Consider the following 20,860-nt stretch of genomic DNA (forward strand, 5'->3'; position numbering starts at 1 on the left):
TTCATCTCTTACAAAAACTGAACTATTAGCAAGCCGTGTTGGTGTGTGCCTGAAGTCCCAGCTACTCCAGAGGCTGAGGTGGGAGGATCGATTGAGTCCAGGAGTTGGAGGCTGCAGTGAGCTATGATCACACCACTGCACTCCAGCCTGGGCAACAGAGTGAGACCCCAGGTCTTTAAAAAAATCCATTATTTCATCAGCCACATTTTTCTTCTCAGCCACATCACAACAGAAATGTAAATTGTATGACATTTTTGGTGGACAGCTCTCTCTATTTCCGACTGGTTCTACGCTGGATTCCTGATGTTTGTGATCAGGGACTGCATTTTACTAGCTGTGTGATCTTGGGCAAGTTCTCTCTTGCACTGAGACACTCTGTCTCAGTTCCCTCATCTGTAAAATGGGAACAATACTAGTGTCCAGGGATACTGGAAAGATAAAAAGAACACGTCAAGCATTTAGAACAGTGGAGAAAATGCTCAATAGGTGTTAGCCATTATTATTCCACCCATGCAGGGGCTGACTATTGGAGTACCCAAGACAGGCCATGTGGACACCACATCTCAATACAAGATGATGCAAGACCCCATCCTGGCTGGCTCTGCGTCCCTCCTCAGGTGGAACCATTTGGTACTTCTAACCACCTACTGGGCCAACAATGAATCTTTCGTTTTAGCCCCCAGCTGCCTGCAGAGCTTGCACACACTTGAGGCTGAGGGCTGCCCAAGTCAGGGGGGCACACCATGGAACTGGCTCCACCATGGCAGGAGTGGGGCAGGAGAGAGAAAATGGATTCAGGATATGTGACCCAAAGTCCCAATCATCCCTAACAGCTGGTCCTGAGAGGTGTAGGCGGGCACACATGGATACTCACACCCCCTCCAGTGCCCCCCAGGCATGCATCCATGCTCTTCTCCTTCCTCCTTCCCCTCCTCCCTCAACTTACTCCACCTGGCTGAGGTCCTCACACTTGCTCAGCAACCAGCACAGTGACTCCACCTGCTCCTGGCTGAGGCTGCAGCCCGTGAACCTGCTGGGCAGAGGTAGAGGGACAAGCAGGGAATGGGGCGTTTGGCCACTCAGACCACCTCTACCCTGGCTAGTCCCAGGCACAGCCTCTGAGCTCCAGGTGGGTCTCGCCTCAAGCTTGGACCCTCTGGAAGTGTCCAGAGTCCCCTGCTCCCTCCCTCACAGTAGATCCCCTTGGACCTGTGTTTCTTCATGCTGGGTGAAACAAGCCCCCTCTGCAGTATTGCTCCAGGGGAATGTTTTGTGGTAGGCAGTCTGCATGCTGCTCTGACCACCCAGGAGGCAGATCTACTGGTCCCCAACATCAACTAGCTGCCTGGACACGGTTCAATGGGGCTTACCCACAGCACACGCCTTCCTGCTCCTCGTTAGATCTGAAGTGTAGGGATGCGTGGTGCAGAGACCTGGAGCAGACAGCACCTGGGTCAGCCAGCTGCAGCTGCAGCCTCAGGATGCCCCCGCAGAGCCAGCACCCCTCCTCCAGAAGCCCAGCCTCTAGTTGAGTCCTACTGTCTTCATCCTACCCCTCATACCCACCAGGCTCCAGGCGCAACCCTTCAGGACTAGTCCTGGCTGTCCCAGGGGAATGCCCACCTGAGATCCACCTTTTTAACCCGAGGGCACAGGCTGAAGATGTCGGCCAGCAGGAAGGGGCTTCTTGGGGACAGTCCCGTCTGGCTCAGCCTGAAAAGGAAAGGGGAGCGATCTCAGCAAGATGAGTGGACAAGGAACCTGACTGGGTTGGAGGGTGAGGAAAGGGAGGGTGGGGAGGGCTGGGAGCTCAGCAAGGCAACAGGGAAGCAGGCAGGGGCTCAAGAGGCACAAATAGGGCTGAGGGTCAGGCAGATTTCGATTTGAGTCCCTGTTCTGCTTACTGGCTGTGTGACTTTGGACAAGTCACTTCACCTCTCTGAGCGTGTTTCCTTATCTGGAAATCTCGAGGTATATGCAGGTGCACTGCCAGGCATGGGATCCATGTTTGCTGTTATTATTACTATTGTTTTTATCTGCAAGCACAGATTTCACAGGTGACTCCTTGCTCACAGAGAGTGGGAAGCTCCAGGCCCTTCAGACACAGTTTTTAAACCTTAGCGCTATTGAGATATGGGGTCCAATAACTTCTTGTTGGGAGCTGCCCTGTGCCCTGTAGGATGTTTAGAATCATCCCAGATCTCTATTCATTTGATGCCAGTAGCAGCACCCCCACCCACAGTCATGACCACCAAAAATATCTCCAAACATTTCCAAATGTCCCCCAAGTGTGAAGATCACACCCCCAGTTGCAGACCACTGCCTTAGAGGAAGTGAGATGGGTTCACTTTGCTCTCAGAGGCAGCCTCAGCACCTTCAATTGCCTTGGTAACCCCCCATCAGCTGGTCTGTAAATTTCACTCTGAAGATCCACCCTGAGTCCACCCACTTCCACCCCACCCCAGCAGTGATCGGCCGCCAGCATCCTTCACCCTGCTGCACACATCTCTTCCCACTCTCATTCCCACTCGTATCTCCCAATCCCTTCTCTACCCAGCACTCAGACTGAGCTTTTGAAAATCCAAATTAGGGCCAGGCACGGTGGCTCGCACCTGTCATCTCAGCCCTTCGGGAGGCTGAGGTGGGTGGATCACTTGAGGTCAGGAGTTCGAGACCAGCCTCGTCAATGTGGTGGAACTCCATCTCTACTAAAAACACAAAAATTAGCCAGGCATGATGGTGCAGGCCTGTAATCCCAGCTACTTGGGAGGCTGAGGCGCGAGAATTGGTTGAACCTGGGAGGCAGAGGTTGTAGTAAGCCAGAATCACACCACTGCACTCCAGCCGGGGTGACAGAGCAAGACCCTGTCTGCCTGCCCCCACAAAAAAAAAGAAAACCTAACTCATTCCTCTCCCTTTCATGTTCCTAGGAACAAAAGTCTAAACTTCTTCCCACGGGCTCCAGGCCCTGTGTGACCCAACCCCAGCCCATCTCTCTCTTCTTGTTCTCCTAAGACTCTCCCTGCCAGGCACTGTTCTCTGGCTACACTGGCTTCCGTGCTTTTCCTGGAGTCCACCAAGCTTAATCATGCCTCAGGGCCTCACACATGCCGTTCCCTCTGCCTGGAATGCAGCTCCCCGCTCTCCACAAAGTGGGCTGTTTCTCTTCCCTTAGGTCCCAGCTCAGCATCCCTCCTCAGAGATATTCTCTGACGTTTCTGCCATCATCTAAATCATCTCTCCAGCCACTCTTCACCACATCCCCGAGAAAATTCCCTTATCACTGACTAAGTTCATCTTATTTGCTTTTACTTTACTTATTTTTCAGCTTGCTACCGTAAGATGAGCTCCAAGAAGGTAAGGACATAGTCAAGTTTTTCTGCTGCGTCTCCAGCACCTCACAGTGCCTGGCTAACAGTAGGTGCATAAGCACTACACGTTGAACTCTACGAAGTTTAAACCCTAACAAGGGGTCAGGCTGGCCACCCACTCCAAAGGCAGACGGGGAGTCAGGGTGAAGCTGTGTGATTTAGGCAAAGGGAAGTTCCTCTCTGGTCTGAGGTTTCTAACCTGTTCAATTTTAACCTGCATTTTTTTTTTTTTTTTTTTTTTTTTTTTGAGACAGACAGAGTCTTGCTCTGACACCCAGGCTGAAGTGCAGTGGCATGATCTCAGCTCACTGCAAACTCTGCCTCTGGGGATCAAACAGTTCTCCTGTCTCAGCCTCCCAAGTAGCTGGGATTACGGGCGTCCACCACCATGGCTGGCTCGTTTTTGTATTTTTAGTAGAGATAGAGTTTCACCATATTGGTCAGGCTGGTCTTGAACTCTTGACGTCTGGTGATCTGCCTGCCTCAGGCTACCAAAGTTCTGGGATTACAGGTGTGAGCTACCTCACCCGGCCTAAATCCTTTTAAAATTCTAACCAGTCTGAGATGAAATTAGAAAATAGCTTTAATTCTTTGAGGTATGCTGCTTAAATTCCCCTTTTGCAGGGTTTGATGGTGATCTTTAAAAGGTAGTGTATGACGGCCAGGCACAGTGGCTCACACCTGTCATCCCAGCATTCTGGGAGACCAAGGCGGGCGGATCATGAGGTCAAGAGATCGAGACCATCCTGGCCAACATGTTGAAACCACATCTCTACTAAAAATACAAAAAGTAGCTGGGCATGGTGGCGAGCACCTGTAGTCCTAGCTACTTGGGAAGCTGAAGCAGGAGAATCACTTGAACCCAGGAGGTGGAAGTGGCAGTGAGCTGAGATTGTGCCACTGCATTCCAGCCTGGTGATAGCAAGATTCTGTCTCAAAAGAAAAGTAGTGTGTGGCAAACATGGGACCTACATCTGTACAGCCTCTTTCTATGGGGGGGATGATCTTCCTGTGGGTGGGGAGACATAGGACAGCTCACTTGTCACAGGCTTCCATTTTCTAAAGGTGATTTTAGAACACTTATTTGAGTCCCAACCCTGGGGGACTGGGTGGGGCATATTAATCCGATTTGTCAGATGACGAAACTGAGATGCAGAGGAGGCAAACGATGCCCCCTTAGTTGAACAAAGTATTAGGGTGGAGCTGGAAGCAGATTTGAGTCCCCGTTGTGCCAGGTAAAATGCTAAAACAACCTAAGGAAAGAATGGGGTGGGTAGAGGGCGCTAGAAGGGGGAAAGGAGGGAGGTTGAGGGGTTCGAGGGCAGGCACAGCTTTGCAATGAAGGAGCCTTAGGGACACAGGCACATGGAACCGGGAAACAGGCAACTCGTCTTACTGCAGCAGGCTCAGCTGGGGGAGTCGGGGCAGGCAGTGCAGCAGAGTCTCCAGGCTCTGGTCACTCAGGACCTCACAGGACAATCTGTGAAACAAAGCATGTGAATGATGTGGGGGAAACCTTCCAGGAAAGCAGGGAACACGGCCTCACAGCCAGAGTCTTCTGGAGATGGGACCTAACCAGGGTCACCTGAAATATTCCCTCCCAGCATGGGGTCCATGGGTTATCCGTGGGGCAGGAAGAGGAGGAAGGTCTTGTAAGTTTGGAAAATACGGGCTGAAGCCCAGTTAAATGATTCTGTTTGCTGCATGACTCCTCTGAGCCTTTGATATGCTGCTGTGCATTATGAATTTCCAAGGAACTACTGTAGACGTTTCCCCAAACTAAATAGACTAGCAGAATTAATTTTTGAGGGCCATAAAAGTGAGTGTTTTGCAAAACACGTTTGTTAAGAAAAGAATGCAGCCTGTATTTGGTGGCTCACGCCTGTAATCCCAGAACATTGGGAGGCCGAGGAGGCAGGCAGATCATGAGATCAGGAGATCGAGACCATCCTGGCTAACACAGTGAAGCCCGTCTCTACTAAAATTACAAAAAAAAATTAGCCAGCCATGTTGTCGGGTGCCTGTAGTCCCAGCTACTTGGGAGGCTGAGGCAGGAGAATAGCTTGAATCTGGGAGGCAGAGGTTGCAGTGAGCCAAGGTCGCACCACTGCATTCCAGCCTGAGCGACAGAGTGACTCCGTCTCGAAAAAAAAAAAAAAAAAATTAGCCAGGCATGGTGGTGTGCACCTGTAGTCCTCGCTTCAGGAGGCTGAGACTTGGGAATCACTTGAATCTGGGAGGCAGAGGTTGCAGTGAACCAAGATCACACCACTGTGCTCCAGCCTGGGTGACAGAGCAAGTCTTAACCCAGAGGAGTGAATATGATGGTGGAAATTCGGCATACAACAAGTCAGCAAAGGAGACAGGGACTGGCTCGGGCATCTAATTTCCCATCAACACCAAACCAACCAGCTCATCGTTGTCCAGATAATTAGTCAGAACCCAGTGCATGTAGGAGACACTTCAGACAACCACTTTACTGTCTCTGCTCTAAATGGAAGACCAGGGCAACTCAAGACTTTGAGTGCCCTGGGGCTTACATGCAGCCCCTTCCCGACCCCGCAGACCTCTACTATGTTCTTTTGCCTTTGCCACCTTCCCCTTCCTCTCTTTCTGTTCCTTTGTCCTCTGCAGGCTGCCCTCTCCCTTCTTGGGGGCCTCCAAGAGCCTGGCCCATTTGGGCAGCTTTCTTCTCTGGCTGGTTGGAGGGAGGAATGGAGTGCAGGAACCCCACATAATTGGCCCAGTGAGCTGGGGGGTGGGGTAGGACGGGAGGAGCTGTCTGTGGTCCTGGGGCTGGAAGCCTCATGGTGGAATCTCTGCCAGGGCCCAGGCCACAGGCAGGCCCAACTCTCCCCTTTCTGCCCCAGGGACTGGGCATGGGCCCCGGAGGCAAGTCAAGACCAGGGTCTTTATTGAGGGGTGGTCTTTCCAGAAACACATCCTGCATAGCGTCCCACCAGACCCCAAATACACCATGGGCTCTGAATGGCAGAGGAGGTGCTTACTCCTCCCTTTTTTTTTCTAAAGAAATGGAATTTTCACCCTTGACCACATCAAGGGTGGCACACCCAATATGTACACAGGCAAAGTAGACCCGCAGTGCTTGAATTCAGGGAGTGGGGATGGAGCCCCACTATCTATCTTCCCTGGCTTCCTCAGTGGAACCGCAGGACACAGTTGGCTAATCACTGGACTTCAGCATTGAGTACCTTGATGACTATTTATAACAATAATCCTGCAAATGGTCACAGTACTCTCCAGTTGGCAAAGTGCTCTCATATTCACGATTGCATTCTCTCCAACCACAGGTGAGGGAGGGGGCCCTAAAACCCCTACCTGTGCTCAGACCACCCAGCACTGCCAGTGGGCTTTTCATAGGAAGCTTCCCCTGCAGATGGCCAGCCCTGGCCGGCAGTGCCTGCATCCTAGTCTCCTTGCGTTCCCAGGATCTGGCCCAGTGCTTGGTATATAATAGGTACTTAACAGTCCAATCACGTAAGAGTGCTGTTTGTAGCATTGGCTGCAGTGTTACACAAAACAAAACACCTAGAAGCAGTTTGGATCTTAATCTAGACCAAGCTTGTCCAACCCACACAGCCTGAGCATGCTGCCCAGGATGGCTTTGAATACTACCCAACAAAAATTCATAAACTTTCTTAAAATGCTATGAGATTTTTTTTTTTTTAGCACATTGGCTATTGCTCGTGTTAATGTATTTTATGTGTGGCCCAAGCTTCCGATGTGGCCCAGGAAAGCCAAAAGATTGGGCACCCCGATCTAGATTCTAGAAGTGGGTGATGGAGTAACTCAGCACATCCCACACTATGGCAATTTAGTATTAAAAGGCATTGGCCAAACACGGTGGCTCACGCCTGTAATGCCACAGCACTTTGGGAGGCCAAGGCCGGTGGATTACAAGGTCAGGAGTTTGAGACCAGCCTGGCCAATATAGTGAAACCACATCTCTACTAAAAATACAAAAAATTAGCTGGGCATGGTGGTGCACGCCTGTAGTCCCAGCTGCTGGGGAGGCTGAGTCAGGAGAATCACTTGAACCCAGGAGGTGGAGGTTGTGGTGAGCCGACACTGCACTCCAGCCTGAGCGACAAAGTGAGACTCTGTCTCAAAAAACAAGACAGCAGTATACACTCCGTAAAAACAGATAAGAGGCAGCCAGGGACCACTGACATTGGATGACTTTAAGGAATTATCATTAATAGTGTAGGTCTGGGCCAGGCTCAGTGGCTCGTCCCTGTAATCCCAGCACTTTGGGAGGCTGAGGCGGGTGGATCACTTGAGGTCAGGAGTTCTGGGCCAGGCGTTATGGTGGGCATTTGTAATCCTAGCTACTCAGGAGGCTGAGGCAGGAGAATCACTTGAACCCAGGAAGCAGAGGTGGCAGAGAGCCAAGATCTCACCATTGCATTCCAGCCTGGGCAATAAGAGTGAAACTCTGTCTCAAAAAAAAAAAAAAAAAATTATAATAATGTAGGTCTGATAATGGTTTTGTGGTTATGTGTTTGAACCTGGAGGAGGACATGGGAAGGCCACACCCCAGGGGGGGAATCAAACCAGATTATCTGGTTGGAAGGGCTGGAAGGGCATTTGAGATGGGGGCTGGAAAGCAAGAAAAAAGACGGAAGCAAAATGGCAAGCACAGATGCTGTGAAAACACAGGGCATGGAACTGTAGAAGACACCTCTTTTATGACTGCAAACAGGTAGAAACTGAATATGCAACTAGGCAAGGAGTAGACTGTGCTGTGGACACATGACAACATTGATTTGATGAGAGAAGAGGTTGTTTAGGTGAGGCAGATTTTGTCTCGGATTTCTTTATTATAAGGTAATTACTGTACTAGGATCGCCACAATGACAACAAAAGGAAAGGCTGACCATCCTCTGTGCAGATGAGGAAACTGAGGCCTGGGGAGTTGAAGCCCTTTTGAGCCAAGAGTCCTGATTCCAGGCCCAGTGTCTGGTCACAGACCAGGGTGTTCTGGGGTGAGTAAGGTGGTAACCCCACAGGGAGAGGGGGTGCCTTGAGGAAGGGCTTTCAGAAGTGCTAAGCTTCAGCCATGGAGGCAGGTCCCAGTGGGTGCCCGGCTGAGGCCCCAGGGGTGGGGTCAGAGGTGGACAGGGCTCCCAGGTGCCCTGAGCTGAGTGGATGGTGCAGGTAAAATCTTCCCCAGCCCAGCACAGCATCTCCCAGTGGGAGACCCAGTAGGAGACATGCGCTGCCTAAGGCCGGGGGCTGCTGAGAGACAGCCAAGTTTCTGCCAAAGACCAAGGGACTCTCATGGGGCAGGGCTGGCCGGGGGCTGTTGGGAAAAGACGGAGAAAGACTCACCTGGCTTCTAACCAAGAAGCCCCCTCCCAGGTCACTGGGCAGATGCCCACATGGTGCCCTCTGGGGCTATGTCCTTGTTACTTACTGGAGTTCCAGTGGTCCTGGGCATGCCTCCAGGGTGGCACAGAGGTGGGTGAGGGTCTGGGGCTCCAGAGGACACTCACTGAGGCTGCAAAGGGGTGATGGGCAAGGCAGGGAATCGGAGAAGGCCCAGGGTCCCTGGCTAGCCCCGGGGGTGCTCTCCTACCCCCAGCATCCTTCACTCTGAGTGGGAGGCGGCAGGCCCATTCCCCTGCAGGGCACTCGCTACGCTTCCAGGTCTCCCCTGCAGCCCCCATTCCTCCTGCCCTGACGGCAGCACTGCAGGACCCTGAGTGCCCAGCTGCCCTTGTTGTTGACTCTCCAACTCCTCTCCAACACCCCCTCAGAGCCCAGGCCACCATCCTTACTCACCTTGACCATTGAACACCCTCTGGGCTTCCCACTCTTGCCTCCCTGCAATCCCTCTCCACCCCACAAGTGTCTCACATTTTAACACTGCAAATCTCACCAGGCCCTTCCCCGTTACCCTCAGGGGCTCCCCACTGCCCTGGGACTAAAAGTGGAATTGAAATATCCTCCCCAGGGCCTCACTTGCCTCCACTTTCCTGGAGGCCCGGAGAGAGATGGGGCCCAGTCAGGGTCTCACAGCCCCTCATGGCAGAGCTTGTAGATGGGGAATACATTTGCGGGGAGACAGGCCAACCCCTTTCTTTCTAGAAAGTGGGTGCTCCCCAGAGCAGATGGAAACCCCAGGCAGGGAGTGGCTGGGCTGCCCTGTTGGCTTCAGAGAACTGTGGAATCTTCTCTCCAAGGGGAATGAGGGGCATGGGCCAGCTGAGGTGCCCCTCAGGGGCCAGAGCCCCCCCGTAACCCTCACACCCCTTTCTTTTCCTCTTCTCTTAAACTCCCTCTCTTCCCTCTATCCCAATCCCCAGCCCTAGCCCCGTGCTGGCTCTGCCACCTCTGCCACCTCTGCCACCTCACCCCATTGTGGTTACCCCCAAACAAGAAGTGCTGGGACAGTACCAGAGGCTCCTGGGGATGCAGCGCCGACGGAACCCCAAGAACTCAGCTGCAGCTGGAAGGTCTGGCAAAGGTTCACTGGTCCATATACCCCTAGGACAGGGATCATTTAGAAAGTTCAGGTCACACCCTGAGATTCCCAGCCCAGCCCATATGAGCCCTAGGAGGGGGATCATTTAGAAAGGAAACTTCAGATCACCCACATTGGACTCCCAGACTTGGAAAGTCAGGGCTGGAAGGCATCTTAGAGACTATGAAGTCACTAGATCCTAGGTCAGTCCCTCATTGTTCAGGTGAGGAAACTGAGGCTCAGGGAAGGGAAGCTCGAGTTAGAAAAGCCGGCAGCTTGTCCCTGTCCAGGTGGGCAGGCAGGAGGGTCCAGGACAGAGCCTCTCTGACCACTGCTTGGCATCACATGACTTCTGTCTCCCTGTACATCAGTTCTTTGAGCTTCAAGAACCCGGGGGGTTCCCCAGAAACAGAGATTCTATCCTGGGAAGCAAGACCACCCAGCCTTGATCCACCCCTGACTCCTGACAGCCCACCTGTATGACAACGCCTTTCCTTGACACATTAGCTGTGGATTCTCTCTGCTCAGCCAGCTGTACTGAGGCCCGCCCTGTCCACTGCCACAGCTCCCAAGCGGGGCCAAGAGGCCCGGTCCCATTAGAGGGCAGCCGGGAACATCATGAAGAGCTAAACTAGTATTGGGTGTTTACCTCGGAGACTTGGAACTTTTTTTTCAGAGAACAAGGGGCCCTGCCTTCAGAGCGTGAAAGGGCAGTGACATGTATGAAGGGGTGAGCCTACAAAATTCCCCAAAAGGCAGAGCACAAACGAAACGTTCTCCGGTCTCCTCCCGTACAGCAGCAATCTGCAGTCACCTGTCTGCTCTGGTACCTCCTCCAACCAAATCCCTCCCTCCCATTTGCATTGCCTCCTTCCAAGGGGAAAACAGGGCAGTTGATTACTGACAATTTACATGGGGGCAGTGGTTACTGCAGTGGTGATTACACCTAGTGTGTTGGACCAGGGTGGTTTAACCAAGGGCTGAGTGATCAGTATGGGTCTGGGGGTGGGTGGAAACCAGAGCAGGAGGGGATTCCCCAACCCCAAGCATTCCCTTCTTACCTGCCTGTCTTGTCCCCTCTCAGGAGGATGCGCTGCCTCTCAAAGCTGGAAGCAGAGAGGAGGCAGCAGTTTGAAAATGGGCAACTTCCTTGGCAGTGGCAAGAACCCAGACTGGCCAGGGCAAGGAGGGCCTGGGGTGGGCTGCTTTCTCAGCAAACAAGGAATAGATTACACAACAATTACATGCACCAAGTCACGTGCAAAGCACACTACCGACATTTCTCATTTGATTCTCACAATAAAACAATGAGTTAAGAAATTCTGCTTTGTTGTTGTATTTAAGACAGGGTCTCGCTCTGTCACCCAGGCTGGAGTGCAGTGGCGCAGTCATGGCTCGCTGAAGCCCCAGCCTACCCGGGCTCAATTGATCCTATTGCCTCAGCCTCCTAACTAGATGGGACCACAGGCATGCCCCGCCATGACTGGCTAATTTTGTGTTTTTTGTAGAAATGGAATTTTGCCATGTTGACTAGGCTGGTCTCAAACTCTGGGGCTCAAATGATCCTCCTGCCTTAGCCTCCCAAAGTGCTGGAATTATAGATGTGAGCCATTGTGCCTGGGATTTTTTTTTACCACCCAGGCTGGAGCGCAATCGTGTGATCACAAGTCACTGGAACCTTGATCTCCTGGGCCTAAGCAATCGTCCCACCTCAGCCTCCCAAGTAGGTGCATGCCATCATGCTTGGCTAATTTTTAAAGTTTCTGTAGAAATGGGGGGTCTAAATATGTTGTCCAGGCTGGTCTTGAACTCCTAGGCTCAAGTGATCCTCCTGCCTTGGCCTCCCAAATGCTGGAATTACAGGCGTGAGCCATTGTGCCAGGCCAGTAATTCTTCTTTTTATTATTTTTTTGAGACGGAGTTTCGCTCTTGTTACCCACGCTGGAGTGCAATGGCGTGATCTTGGCTCACTGCAACCTCTGCCTCCTGGGTTCAGGCAATTCTCCTGCCTCAGCCTCCTGAGTAGCTGGGATTACAGGCACGCGCCACCATGCCCAGCTAATTTTTTGTATTTTTAGTAGAGATGGGGTTTCACCATGTTGACCAGGATGGTCTCGATCTCTTGACCTCGTGATCCACCCGCCTCAGCCTCCCAAAGTGCTGGGATTACAGGCGTGAGCCACCGCGCCCAGCTCCAGGCCAGTAATTATTCTTATCTCCATTTTACAGATGAGGAAACTGAGGCTTGGAGAGGCTCCTGGACCTGCTCTGAGCTGTGCAGCAGGTATGTAACTGAGCCTGGTCCATCGGCTCTGGCACTTCCCATTCTTGGGGGTCCTCAGGGAAGGGAGGCAGACCTCCCCAAAAACTATGGATGTTGTGCCCTGAGTGCCTGAGGTTGCTTGGCTGGCTGGTGTCTCCCTTTCTATATTCTCATCAGCTCCCAAAATTAAGACAGATCCCTGAGTCCCCAGTGGCTGCTAGGAAGTTTGCAGTTTCCTTGTTTTTTGAGATGGAGTCTTACTCTGTCATCCAGGCTGATGTGCAGTGGCACGATCTCAGCTCACTGCAATCTCTGTCTCCTGGGTTCAAGCGATTCTCCTGCCTCCTGAGTAGCTGGGACTACAGGGGCCCACCACCATGCCTGACTAAATGTTTTGTATTTTTACTAGAAACAGGGTTCACCATGTTGGTCAGACTGGGTTCGAACTCCTGATCTCAAGTGATCCGCCCACCTCGGCCTCCCAAAATGCTGGGATTACAGGCATGAGCCACCAAGCATGGCCCCTAATTTTCTTAAAAGTCTCTGAGGACAATCCAAAGAACGAGTGAGGCAGAGTCAATGAACTCTCTAATGGTGAATTTGGAGAAATTTGAGCATCCTTGAGGCCACACTCATTCATTCATTCCATCATTCCTTCACTCAGTGGACACCCATCACATGCTCTCTGGATCGGGTAGCCCAAGGTGCTGAGGATGATAGGTCGTTGTGAACTTGATGAATAAAGGGCCAATGTGGGAGTGGATGGCCTGTGGGATGGGGGACGGGGCAGGGCTGGGGGCGGAGAGGCATGCTCACCTGATGTCCAAGTGGAAGACCCACTGCAGAGTGGAGAAGCACCGAGTCAAACCCAACACAGCATCCAGGGACAAACCGTTCTCACTGAGGCTGGAGATCACAGGAATGGTACAGTGGAGGTCACTGAGGACCCAACACATCCTCTTTGTGGTCAGGGCACAGGGCAGGGGAGGGATCCCTGGTTCCAGATGACAGAACCCACTGAACCCTAGATGGTCAGAGAGTACCCCTTACAAGTCCTCAGGGTGCACATGGGGAAACAGAGGCCCAGAGAGAAGCAAAGTCTCGCCAAGGTTATGAGACAGGTTGGTGACAGAGCTGAGATGGGAATCCAGTGGCTCCCTCGGTCTGTGATGGATCTGAGAAGTGCTTTCTGGCCGGAGCTGGGCCTCCATTTGCCCACCTGATAAGGGAGGGGCAGCACCCAGTACAAAGTGAAAGTGTGGGATCTCTTGTTCAGAAAGCAGGAACAAAGTGTCTCCTTTCTTTCAGGGTCTCCCTAACAACTTGTCCTTGTTTTCTATTTACTCTTTAGTGCTGCACTTCCTTCCTAGGAGGCCACTGGTAGGGCGAGCGCGGACCCTCACAAGCACCAGGTCACCCATGAGTCCACACTAATAAGAAGGTCATATGAGGACATGAAAAGCCTCCAGTCTTCCCATAATTTGCCTGCAATGGTGAGGCCTTCCTTCCCTCCCAGGTGCAGGCCCTGAACAGGAATAAAGGCAACGCCCTTCCTTGCCAGCATTGCACCCAAAGAGGGTTGGAGGGTGGGGCATAGGCCACAGCACTCATTCAGAGACTGCAGCCACCAGCAGAGGCCACGCCTGCAGTTTATGTGTTTACTGACTGGGAACCAGGGACTCAGAGAGGGGATGTAACTTGCCAAAGTCACACGGCAGAGTGTGTGTCATAGAGCCAGCCTGGAATATAAGACCTGTGACCTCTCCCTGGGGCTCCTCTGGCTTTGACCCAGAAAAGCTTGGAAGGAGGGAGCGCTTTGTGAGCCAAAACACCAGTGGTATTTAGGGATCAAGAACTCTGGTCTGGGCCTGGCGCCGTGGCTCAAGCCTGTAATCCCAATACTTTGGGAGGCTGAGGTAGGCGGATCACGAGGTCGAGAGATCAAGATCATCCTGGCCAACATGGTGCAACCCCGTCTCTACTAAAAATACAAACATTAGCTGGATGTAGTGGCATTCGCCTATAGTCCCAGCTACTTGGGAGGCTGAGGCAGGAGAATTGCTTGAACCTGGGAGGCAGAGGTTGCAGTGAGCCGAGATCGCGCCACTGCACTCCAGCCTGGGTGACAGAGCAAAACTCCACCCCTCCACCAAAAAAAAAAAAAAAAAAAAAAAAAAAGTTGCAGGCAAACTTTAGGGATTCCTCCCACAGCCTCTCTGCTAGGTACTCAGGGCTCCTTGGCAGCCCTGGCCACCCTCCTTGAGCGTCCTCGCTGTACAAACCCTCCCTCCCTACCCGGCGCATACCCCAGCTAACAGCTGCAGCCCCTCCCACACCCCAGGGCCAGAATAACGGCTGCCAGCCGTTAATTAGTCATACTTCGCACCCACACCTGCCCTCCCCAGGGTGGCCGGGGCCCTTAGAGAGCCTGTGCAGAGCTGCAGAGACCGATTCCAGAAGTGAAACCCTGAATCACAAGTGGAATTATTGAGTCACAGACTCTAAGAATCACCTAACAGCCTTCAGCGAGCACTTCCATTGTGTTGGGGGCGATTTTCATGCATTTTCTGATTTAATCTTTACAATAACCCCAGGAAGGAGGGGAATGGGACAGAGAACGCTCCCCCAGCCCCAGCCTCAGAGGCTCTGCCTAGCAGGCTACTCACTTCAAGGACTGCAGAGCTCCCAGCTCCGGGAGCAGCTGAGCCAGCCGGGCTGCACCTTCATCCCCTAGAGCATTGCCTGAGAAGCTGGAGGTGGGGAGAAGGGAGGAGAAAGCATCAGTAGTGGGGACTCGGTTGCTGGCAGCATGGTCCCTGCATTCCAGTTACTCAACTTCCTGAAGCTGGACGCAGCCCCGGCCTGCCAGGTCAGATCTCAGCAGATCTTTTGTGGGCAGTTGGGATCTCCCCAGGGGTCTTATTCTGAGGTTCACGGACCTCCAGGGGACCAGGGGTGAGCCTCCAAGTGTGTCAGACATGGGGGATCTGTATTTTGGGCGGAAGAGTCACAACTTTCACCAGATTCTCCAAGGGGTTTTTGACTTCAGTAGAGAAAGAACAGTTGATCTAAATCTTAAAAACCAAAGCCAGGCCGGGCACGGTGGCTCACACCTGTAATCCCAGCACTTCGGGAAGCCAAGGTGGGTGAATCACCTGAAGTCAGGAGTCCGAGACCAGCCTGGCCAACACGGCGAAACTCTGTCTCTACTAAAAATACAAAAATTCGCCGAGTGTGGTGGCGGGTGCCTGTAATCCCAGCTACTTGGGAGGCTAAGGCAGGAGAATCGCTTGAACCCGGGAGGCGGAGGTTGCAGTGAGCAGAGATCGAGCCACTGCACTCCAGCCTGGGTGATAAGAGTGAAACTCCATCTTAAAAAAAAAAAAAAAGCAAAAGAAAACCCAAACACCAAACACTAACTCACCCTAATTGGCCCCACCCACCCACGTTCCAAGGTACAAACCACTCACTCGAGGTGGAGGTGACCAAGGTGGCAGCTTCCTCCCAGAGCCTTGCAGAGCTGCTCCAGGTGCTTTGCTTGGAGGCCACAATGTGTCAGCCTGCCCAGGGGCAAAACCACAGCCTGCAGTGCCTGCCCCGCTGAGCAGAGGTGGGAAGGAGCTGCTTTCCCACCCACCAGACACAGAGGCAGAGAGGAGGGACTGGGATGCATCTGGCACCCAGACAGACAGACAAAGAGGGACCAACACATACCACACCCATAGGATGTCACACATAGGCAGAGAGTGAGCAGAGACACAGACGGAAGGAAAGCAAGATCCAGAGAGACATAGAGAGCATCAGAGGAGGACAGATAAACAGAAATAAATACAAGACGAGAGAGGCAAGAAATGAGAGACAGAGGCAGAGGGACAGAGGGAGACTGGGACAGACACAGACCAGGAGAGAAGGCGAGAAGAGTGCTGATGGGAGCCCCCAGGCCCCGGGATCGTGAGAGAAGGAGCCCAGTGCTCCTCGTCATCTCTTTTCAGAGTCCCCACAACCTCTCAGCTGCGGGGGGTCAGGGAGCTAAGGGAATTGGGGTCCCCTGGGCTTGGGAAGGTGGTTGAGGGGGCTGCATTGTAAGCCCTGTCCAGTGTGGGCTGAGCAGGAGAGTTAGGAGACAGGAAAGCCAGGCCATGACCCCTGGACACAGAGGATCAGGTGTCCTCCAGGGAGCATGTGGGGCCTGGGCACAGGTTCCGGAGCAGGCTCTGAGCAGGGGAAGGGAGGGGACTGGAATCACACATGGGGCTGGAGGCCATCACTGTACCTCATCCTTCGGGAGCTCAGAGGCAGCTCAGAGGGCATCTGGAGCATGAGGCTGTCAAGAGATGCAGCCCTGGAAGGACATCGCCAAGGCCAGGCTGAGCAAAGCCTGTGTCCGCCATCTCCAGAGTCCATCCTCAGCCTGGCCTTCCACCAACGAGCCCTACATTCCACCTAGAGTCAATCAGACCTTGGTGCCAATTTGGCATCTCCGCTTCCAGGTTGTGTGATCCTGGACAAATCAGAGCTTCTCACTGGGAGACTGTACGTGAACTGCCTTACTTTGGTGCTTGGTTCACACATGGCAAGTGCTCGATTAAACTTGGCTGCTTTTATCATCAATCTCATCCTCCTGCTCATCTGTGCTTCAGAGATGTCAGCCCCAGCTCTAATGGAGCCTTCAATAGTTCAGACTCTACAAAAGAGTTTGTGGGTGGGCTCCAGGAGCAAAGAGCTGAGCCCATGGCTGGGGCAATCCAGGACCCTCATGGGTCCTTGTGCAAAAGGGATCCAAAAGTTATGACCCCCCCCCCCAAGCCCAGAGCTACAGGCCAGGCAATCCTCTGGGTTTAGACTGGAGGGCACCAGTCTTCTGGTATCCCCCTCCAGCTACCCCACTCCTGGGCATGCTGCCTATATCCTACACCCTGGGGCTCCCTTCAGGCACCATAGGAGGCAGAGGTGGTCTGATTTTGGACCTGCTTCCTTTGGGGATGTATCCTTTGCCAAGCCTGCTCACTTCCCACTCTGCCACAAATTTATCCAGGTCACCCTGGTATTTGACTGGCACTGCCGAGCTGTGGAGGGTAGAGAGGGGAATGTCTCCGACCGAGCATGGAGTTGGGGTGATATTGGGGACCCTACCTGTTCTGGGGCCCCTCCTGCTGCTCTGGGTCCTGGGCAAACATGAAGACTACAGTTTTCTGCAGCAGGCTGTGAAGAGAAAAGAAGGGTGAGAACTCGAGAGGTTATGGGCTCCCCTGCTGCTCTGTGTCACTGTTTCTTTTTGAGACAGGGTCTCACTCTGTTATCCAAGCTGGAGTGCAGTGGCACAGTCATGGCTCACTGGAAAGCCTCCACCTCCTGGGCTCAAGCAATGCTCCCTTTTCAGCCTCTGAGCAGCTGGGACTACAGGCTTGCACCATCATGCCCAGCTAATTAAAAATATATATATTTTTTGTAGAGACAGAGTCTATGTTGCCTAGTCTGATCTTGAACTTCTGGGCTCAAGTGATCCTCCCACCTTGTCTTCTTAAAGTGCTGGGATGACAGGCATGAGCCACTGTGCTGGGCCTGTCATTTTTTACCCCTGGCCGGCGGGGACCTCTCAAGTGCCATTCCCCTGCCTCCAGCGGCAGCCACTTCTTCTGACTCGCCTCTGACTTCCTGTGAGCTTTCCGAGGCCTGAAATTTTTCTACCACAGATATTTCATAAATGTATCTATTGCCTAAGCAACCCCCATTTCCTGGCAAGTCTTGAAAGAAAGCAAATTCTGTGCTCTCTTTTAGGCCAAGGCTGAGCCCTACCCGCTTCTGCTGGTGGGTGCTCTCTCTGTTCTCAAAGTATTTGTGGATTACCCCTGGTAACCTCTGAAGGGGGTCCTTTGAACCTTCCATTTTCTAGTGTGATAGTTTTTCTCTTACAAAGATGGAACATTAGTTTATTTAAGGGCTAGAAGCAGGGTGACAAGTAATATTAAAACTTGATTATTATTGATGGGAACAGATTATACCATGCTTTTTTTTTTTTTTTTTAAATCTGAGAGAGAATCTTTCTCTGTCTCCCAGGCTAGAGTGCAGTGGTGTGATCTCGGCTCACTGCAACCTCCACCTCCTGGGTTTCAGTGATTCTCCTACCTCAGCCTCCCAAGTAGCTGGTATTACAGGCATGCGCCACCACACCCAATTAGTTTTTGTATTTTTAGTAGAGATAGAGTTTCACCTCGTTGGCCAGGCTAGTCTTGAACTCCTGACTTTAGGTGATCCACCCACCTCAGCCTCCCAAAATGCTGGGATTATAGACGTGAGCCACCATGCGTGGCCCAGATTATTATATCATTCTTTCTGCCACTGAGTATCTTGAAAAGCTTTATTATAATCTTTTTTTTTTTTTTTTTTGAAATGGAGTTTCACTTTTGTTGCCCAGGCTGGAGTACAATGGTGTGATCTCAGCTCATGGCAACCTCTGCCTCCCGAGATTCAGTGATTCTCCTGCCTCAGCCTCTCAAGTAGCTGGGATTACAGGCATGTGGCACCATGCCTGGCTAATTTTGTATATTTAGTAGAGATGGAGTTTCTCCATATTGGTCAGGCTGGTCTTGAACTCCTGACCTCAGGTGATCTGCCCACCTCAGCCTCCCAAAGTGCTGAGATTACAGGCATGAGCCACAGTGCCCAGTCATTATCATCTTTTAAGATGATGAGTTAAAATTTTTATGTTTGGCCCATTATGGTTGCTCAGACCCATAATCCTAACGATTTGGGAGGCCAGGGCAAGAGGCTCACTTGAGCTCAGGAGTTTGAGAACAGCCTGGACAACTTAGCAAGACTTTGTCTCTATAAAAACTTAACAAAATTGCCAGGGACAGTGACTTATGACTGTAAGTCATGACTAATGACTGTAAGACACAACTCATGTCTCCCAGGACTTTGGGAGACTGAAAGAGGTGGATTGCTGAGCCGAGGATTTGGAGGTCACAGTGAGCTATGATTGTGTCACTGCACTCCAGCCTTGATAACAGAGCAAGAGCCTGTCTCTAAAAAGAATTTCTTTATGTTTACTTTATAAACCCCCATCACACCTCTATATTAAAACTGCATCTATATTATCGTTTTATCCAAGGTTCCATTGAGTTTTCTCTGGAAGCAACTTAGTCTAACTAATATCTTACGGTTAAACGTTTCAGTTATTTTCAGTTTTTTCCTGTTATAACCAATAGTGAGGTGACCTTATGGCTAAATGTGCTTGCACAGTTGTAAGGATTTATTTAGTATATGTTCCTGGCAGTGAACAGGGCATCACTTGGAATCCACTAGGGACCCTTTATTGAATCATCATGTACAGTGAACCAAGGTCTCCTAATCTAGCTCGTGGGTGAATTGGTTTCCCTCTCCTCCCTTGAGGGGTGTTTAAAGCAGGGACCACCCTATTCAGTTGAGAACGAGGCTTTCCTCCAAGTGGGAACAGTGTTCACATTAATCAGCATCTGTCCTCAGCTCCCCATACTTAACAGTGAGATTTACAGAAATAGAACTGGGTTCCCAAGTGGCAGAGCCTGGGTCTGTGAGGGGCGTTGGGGGTCGCATGTCACTTGGTCACTTGTGCACATCATGGACTGACGGTCTGCTCTCAGGAAAAATAGTACGGGACTGAGGGTAACCAAATGGAGCAGGTCCTGGTCCCCCAGGGAGCTCTGTCCCACTGGAGGCAAGGGGGCCGGAGAGTTGTATTCTCTGCCTCTGTCATTGGCCACTCCAGGGGAGGGGGAAGTGAGGGTTGTACCCTCCCAGGCATCTCTGGTTTTCATCAGCCAAGGGCAGTTCTCCAGAGGAGGTATAAGCTGTGAGCAGCCCATACCCGCAGCAGCTGGGAAGAGGGGTACCAGCTGTAATGGGTCTGGGAGGGACAGCAGCAGCATCTTCTGCCAGTCCCAAGGCCTGGGCCCAGAAAGAATTCCAAGGGCTTTAGAGAGAGCATGATGGTGGGGGTGGGTACCATAGTCTGGGGGAGCTCCTACCTGATGTGCAGCTCTGCCAGGGTCCAGCATGCACGCACGGCCCTCAGCACACAATGCACCCCGGCCGCAGAGAGCCCGTTGTCGCTGAGGCTGTGGAGAGCAGAAGGCAGCCATCGGCATGTGGCTGAGGTCCCCATCCCCAGCCAGCTCTAGCCCTTCCTCATGGCTCAGCAGCTTGCTGGCTGTCACTCCTGGATGTCCTGGGTCCCTTGCCAGGGGACCTCAAAGGATTCTGGTGCATGTGGGGAACCAAGAAATGCATGACACCTCCCACCCTACTCAGAGAATAAAGTTGTCCAGCTTGACAGCGGGAACTCAGTATTTTCACCTCTCTAACACTCAGTTTCTGATCCATAAAATAGCCACCATTTGCTGAGCCCTGACTGTAACAGATTCTGTACAAAAGGCTTTATATACATATGGTTTCATGTAATCCCATTTTACAGAGGGGGAAACTAAGGCTCAGAGACATTCAATTACTTTCCCAGGGTCACAAAGCTAATGAGCGACAGAGCCAGGATTGAAATCCAAAGCCCAGGTCCCACACGACTGCTACCCAACCTCAACACTCCCCAACCTCAACCTATACTTGATCCTAAGACCCCCAAGACACCCCACCCAAACACCAACCCCACCCCATGCAACACCACAGCACATCCAGCAGCCCAATAGCCTTCCTTTCTATCTCACCACCCCTCACCCCAACACCGTGCCCCCACCGGAACACACCACT

General features: G+C 52.1%; 1 protein-coding gene across 8 annotated transcripts in view; it reads right to left on the reverse strand.

Moving 5' to 3' along the window:
* NLRC5 (NLR family CARD domain containing 5) overlaps window positions 1–20,860 on the reverse strand; it is a 93,719-nt gene that overhangs the window by 27,908 nt on the left and 44,951 nt on the right. For 6 of the 8 annotated variants that reach the window (XM_010331332.3, XM_003943474.4, XM_074402591.1 and 3 more), the window contains 13 exons: window positions 20,128–20,217; window positions 17,255–17,323; window positions 16,395–16,463; window positions 15,592–15,681; window positions 14,788–14,871; window positions 12,938–13,027; window positions 10,920–10,964; window positions 9,792–9,881; window positions 8,809–8,892; window positions 4,768–4,851; window positions 1,624–1,713; window positions 1,371–1,433; window positions 947–1,033 (listed from right to left, as the gene is read on the reverse strand). In XM_010331332.3, coding sequence (XP_010329634.3) covers window positions 947–1,033; window positions 1,371–1,433; window positions 1,624–1,713; window positions 4,768–4,851; window positions 8,809–8,892; window positions 9,792–9,881; window positions 10,920–10,964; window positions 12,938–13,027; window positions 14,788–14,871; window positions 15,592–15,681; window positions 16,395–16,463; window positions 17,255–17,323; window positions 20,128–20,217 — 1,035 coding nt within the window. The remainder of the gene's footprint in view (window positions 1–946; window positions 1,034–1,370; window positions 1,434–1,623; window positions 1,714–4,767; window positions 4,852–8,808; window positions 8,893–9,791; window positions 9,882–10,919; window positions 10,965–12,937; window positions 13,028–14,787; window positions 14,872–15,591; window positions 15,682–16,394; window positions 16,464–17,254; window positions 17,324–20,127; window positions 20,218–20,860) is intronic. The other 2 variants (XM_010331333.3, XM_074402600.1) reach the window with 2 other exon arrangements.

Source organism: Saimiri boliviensis, chromosome 1 (assembly GCF_048565385.1).
Source record: "Saimiri boliviensis isolate mSaiBol1 chromosome 1, mSaiBol1.pri, whole genome shotgun sequence".
NCBI lineage: Eukaryota > Metazoa > Chordata > Mammalia > Primates > Cebidae > Saimiri > Saimiri boliviensis.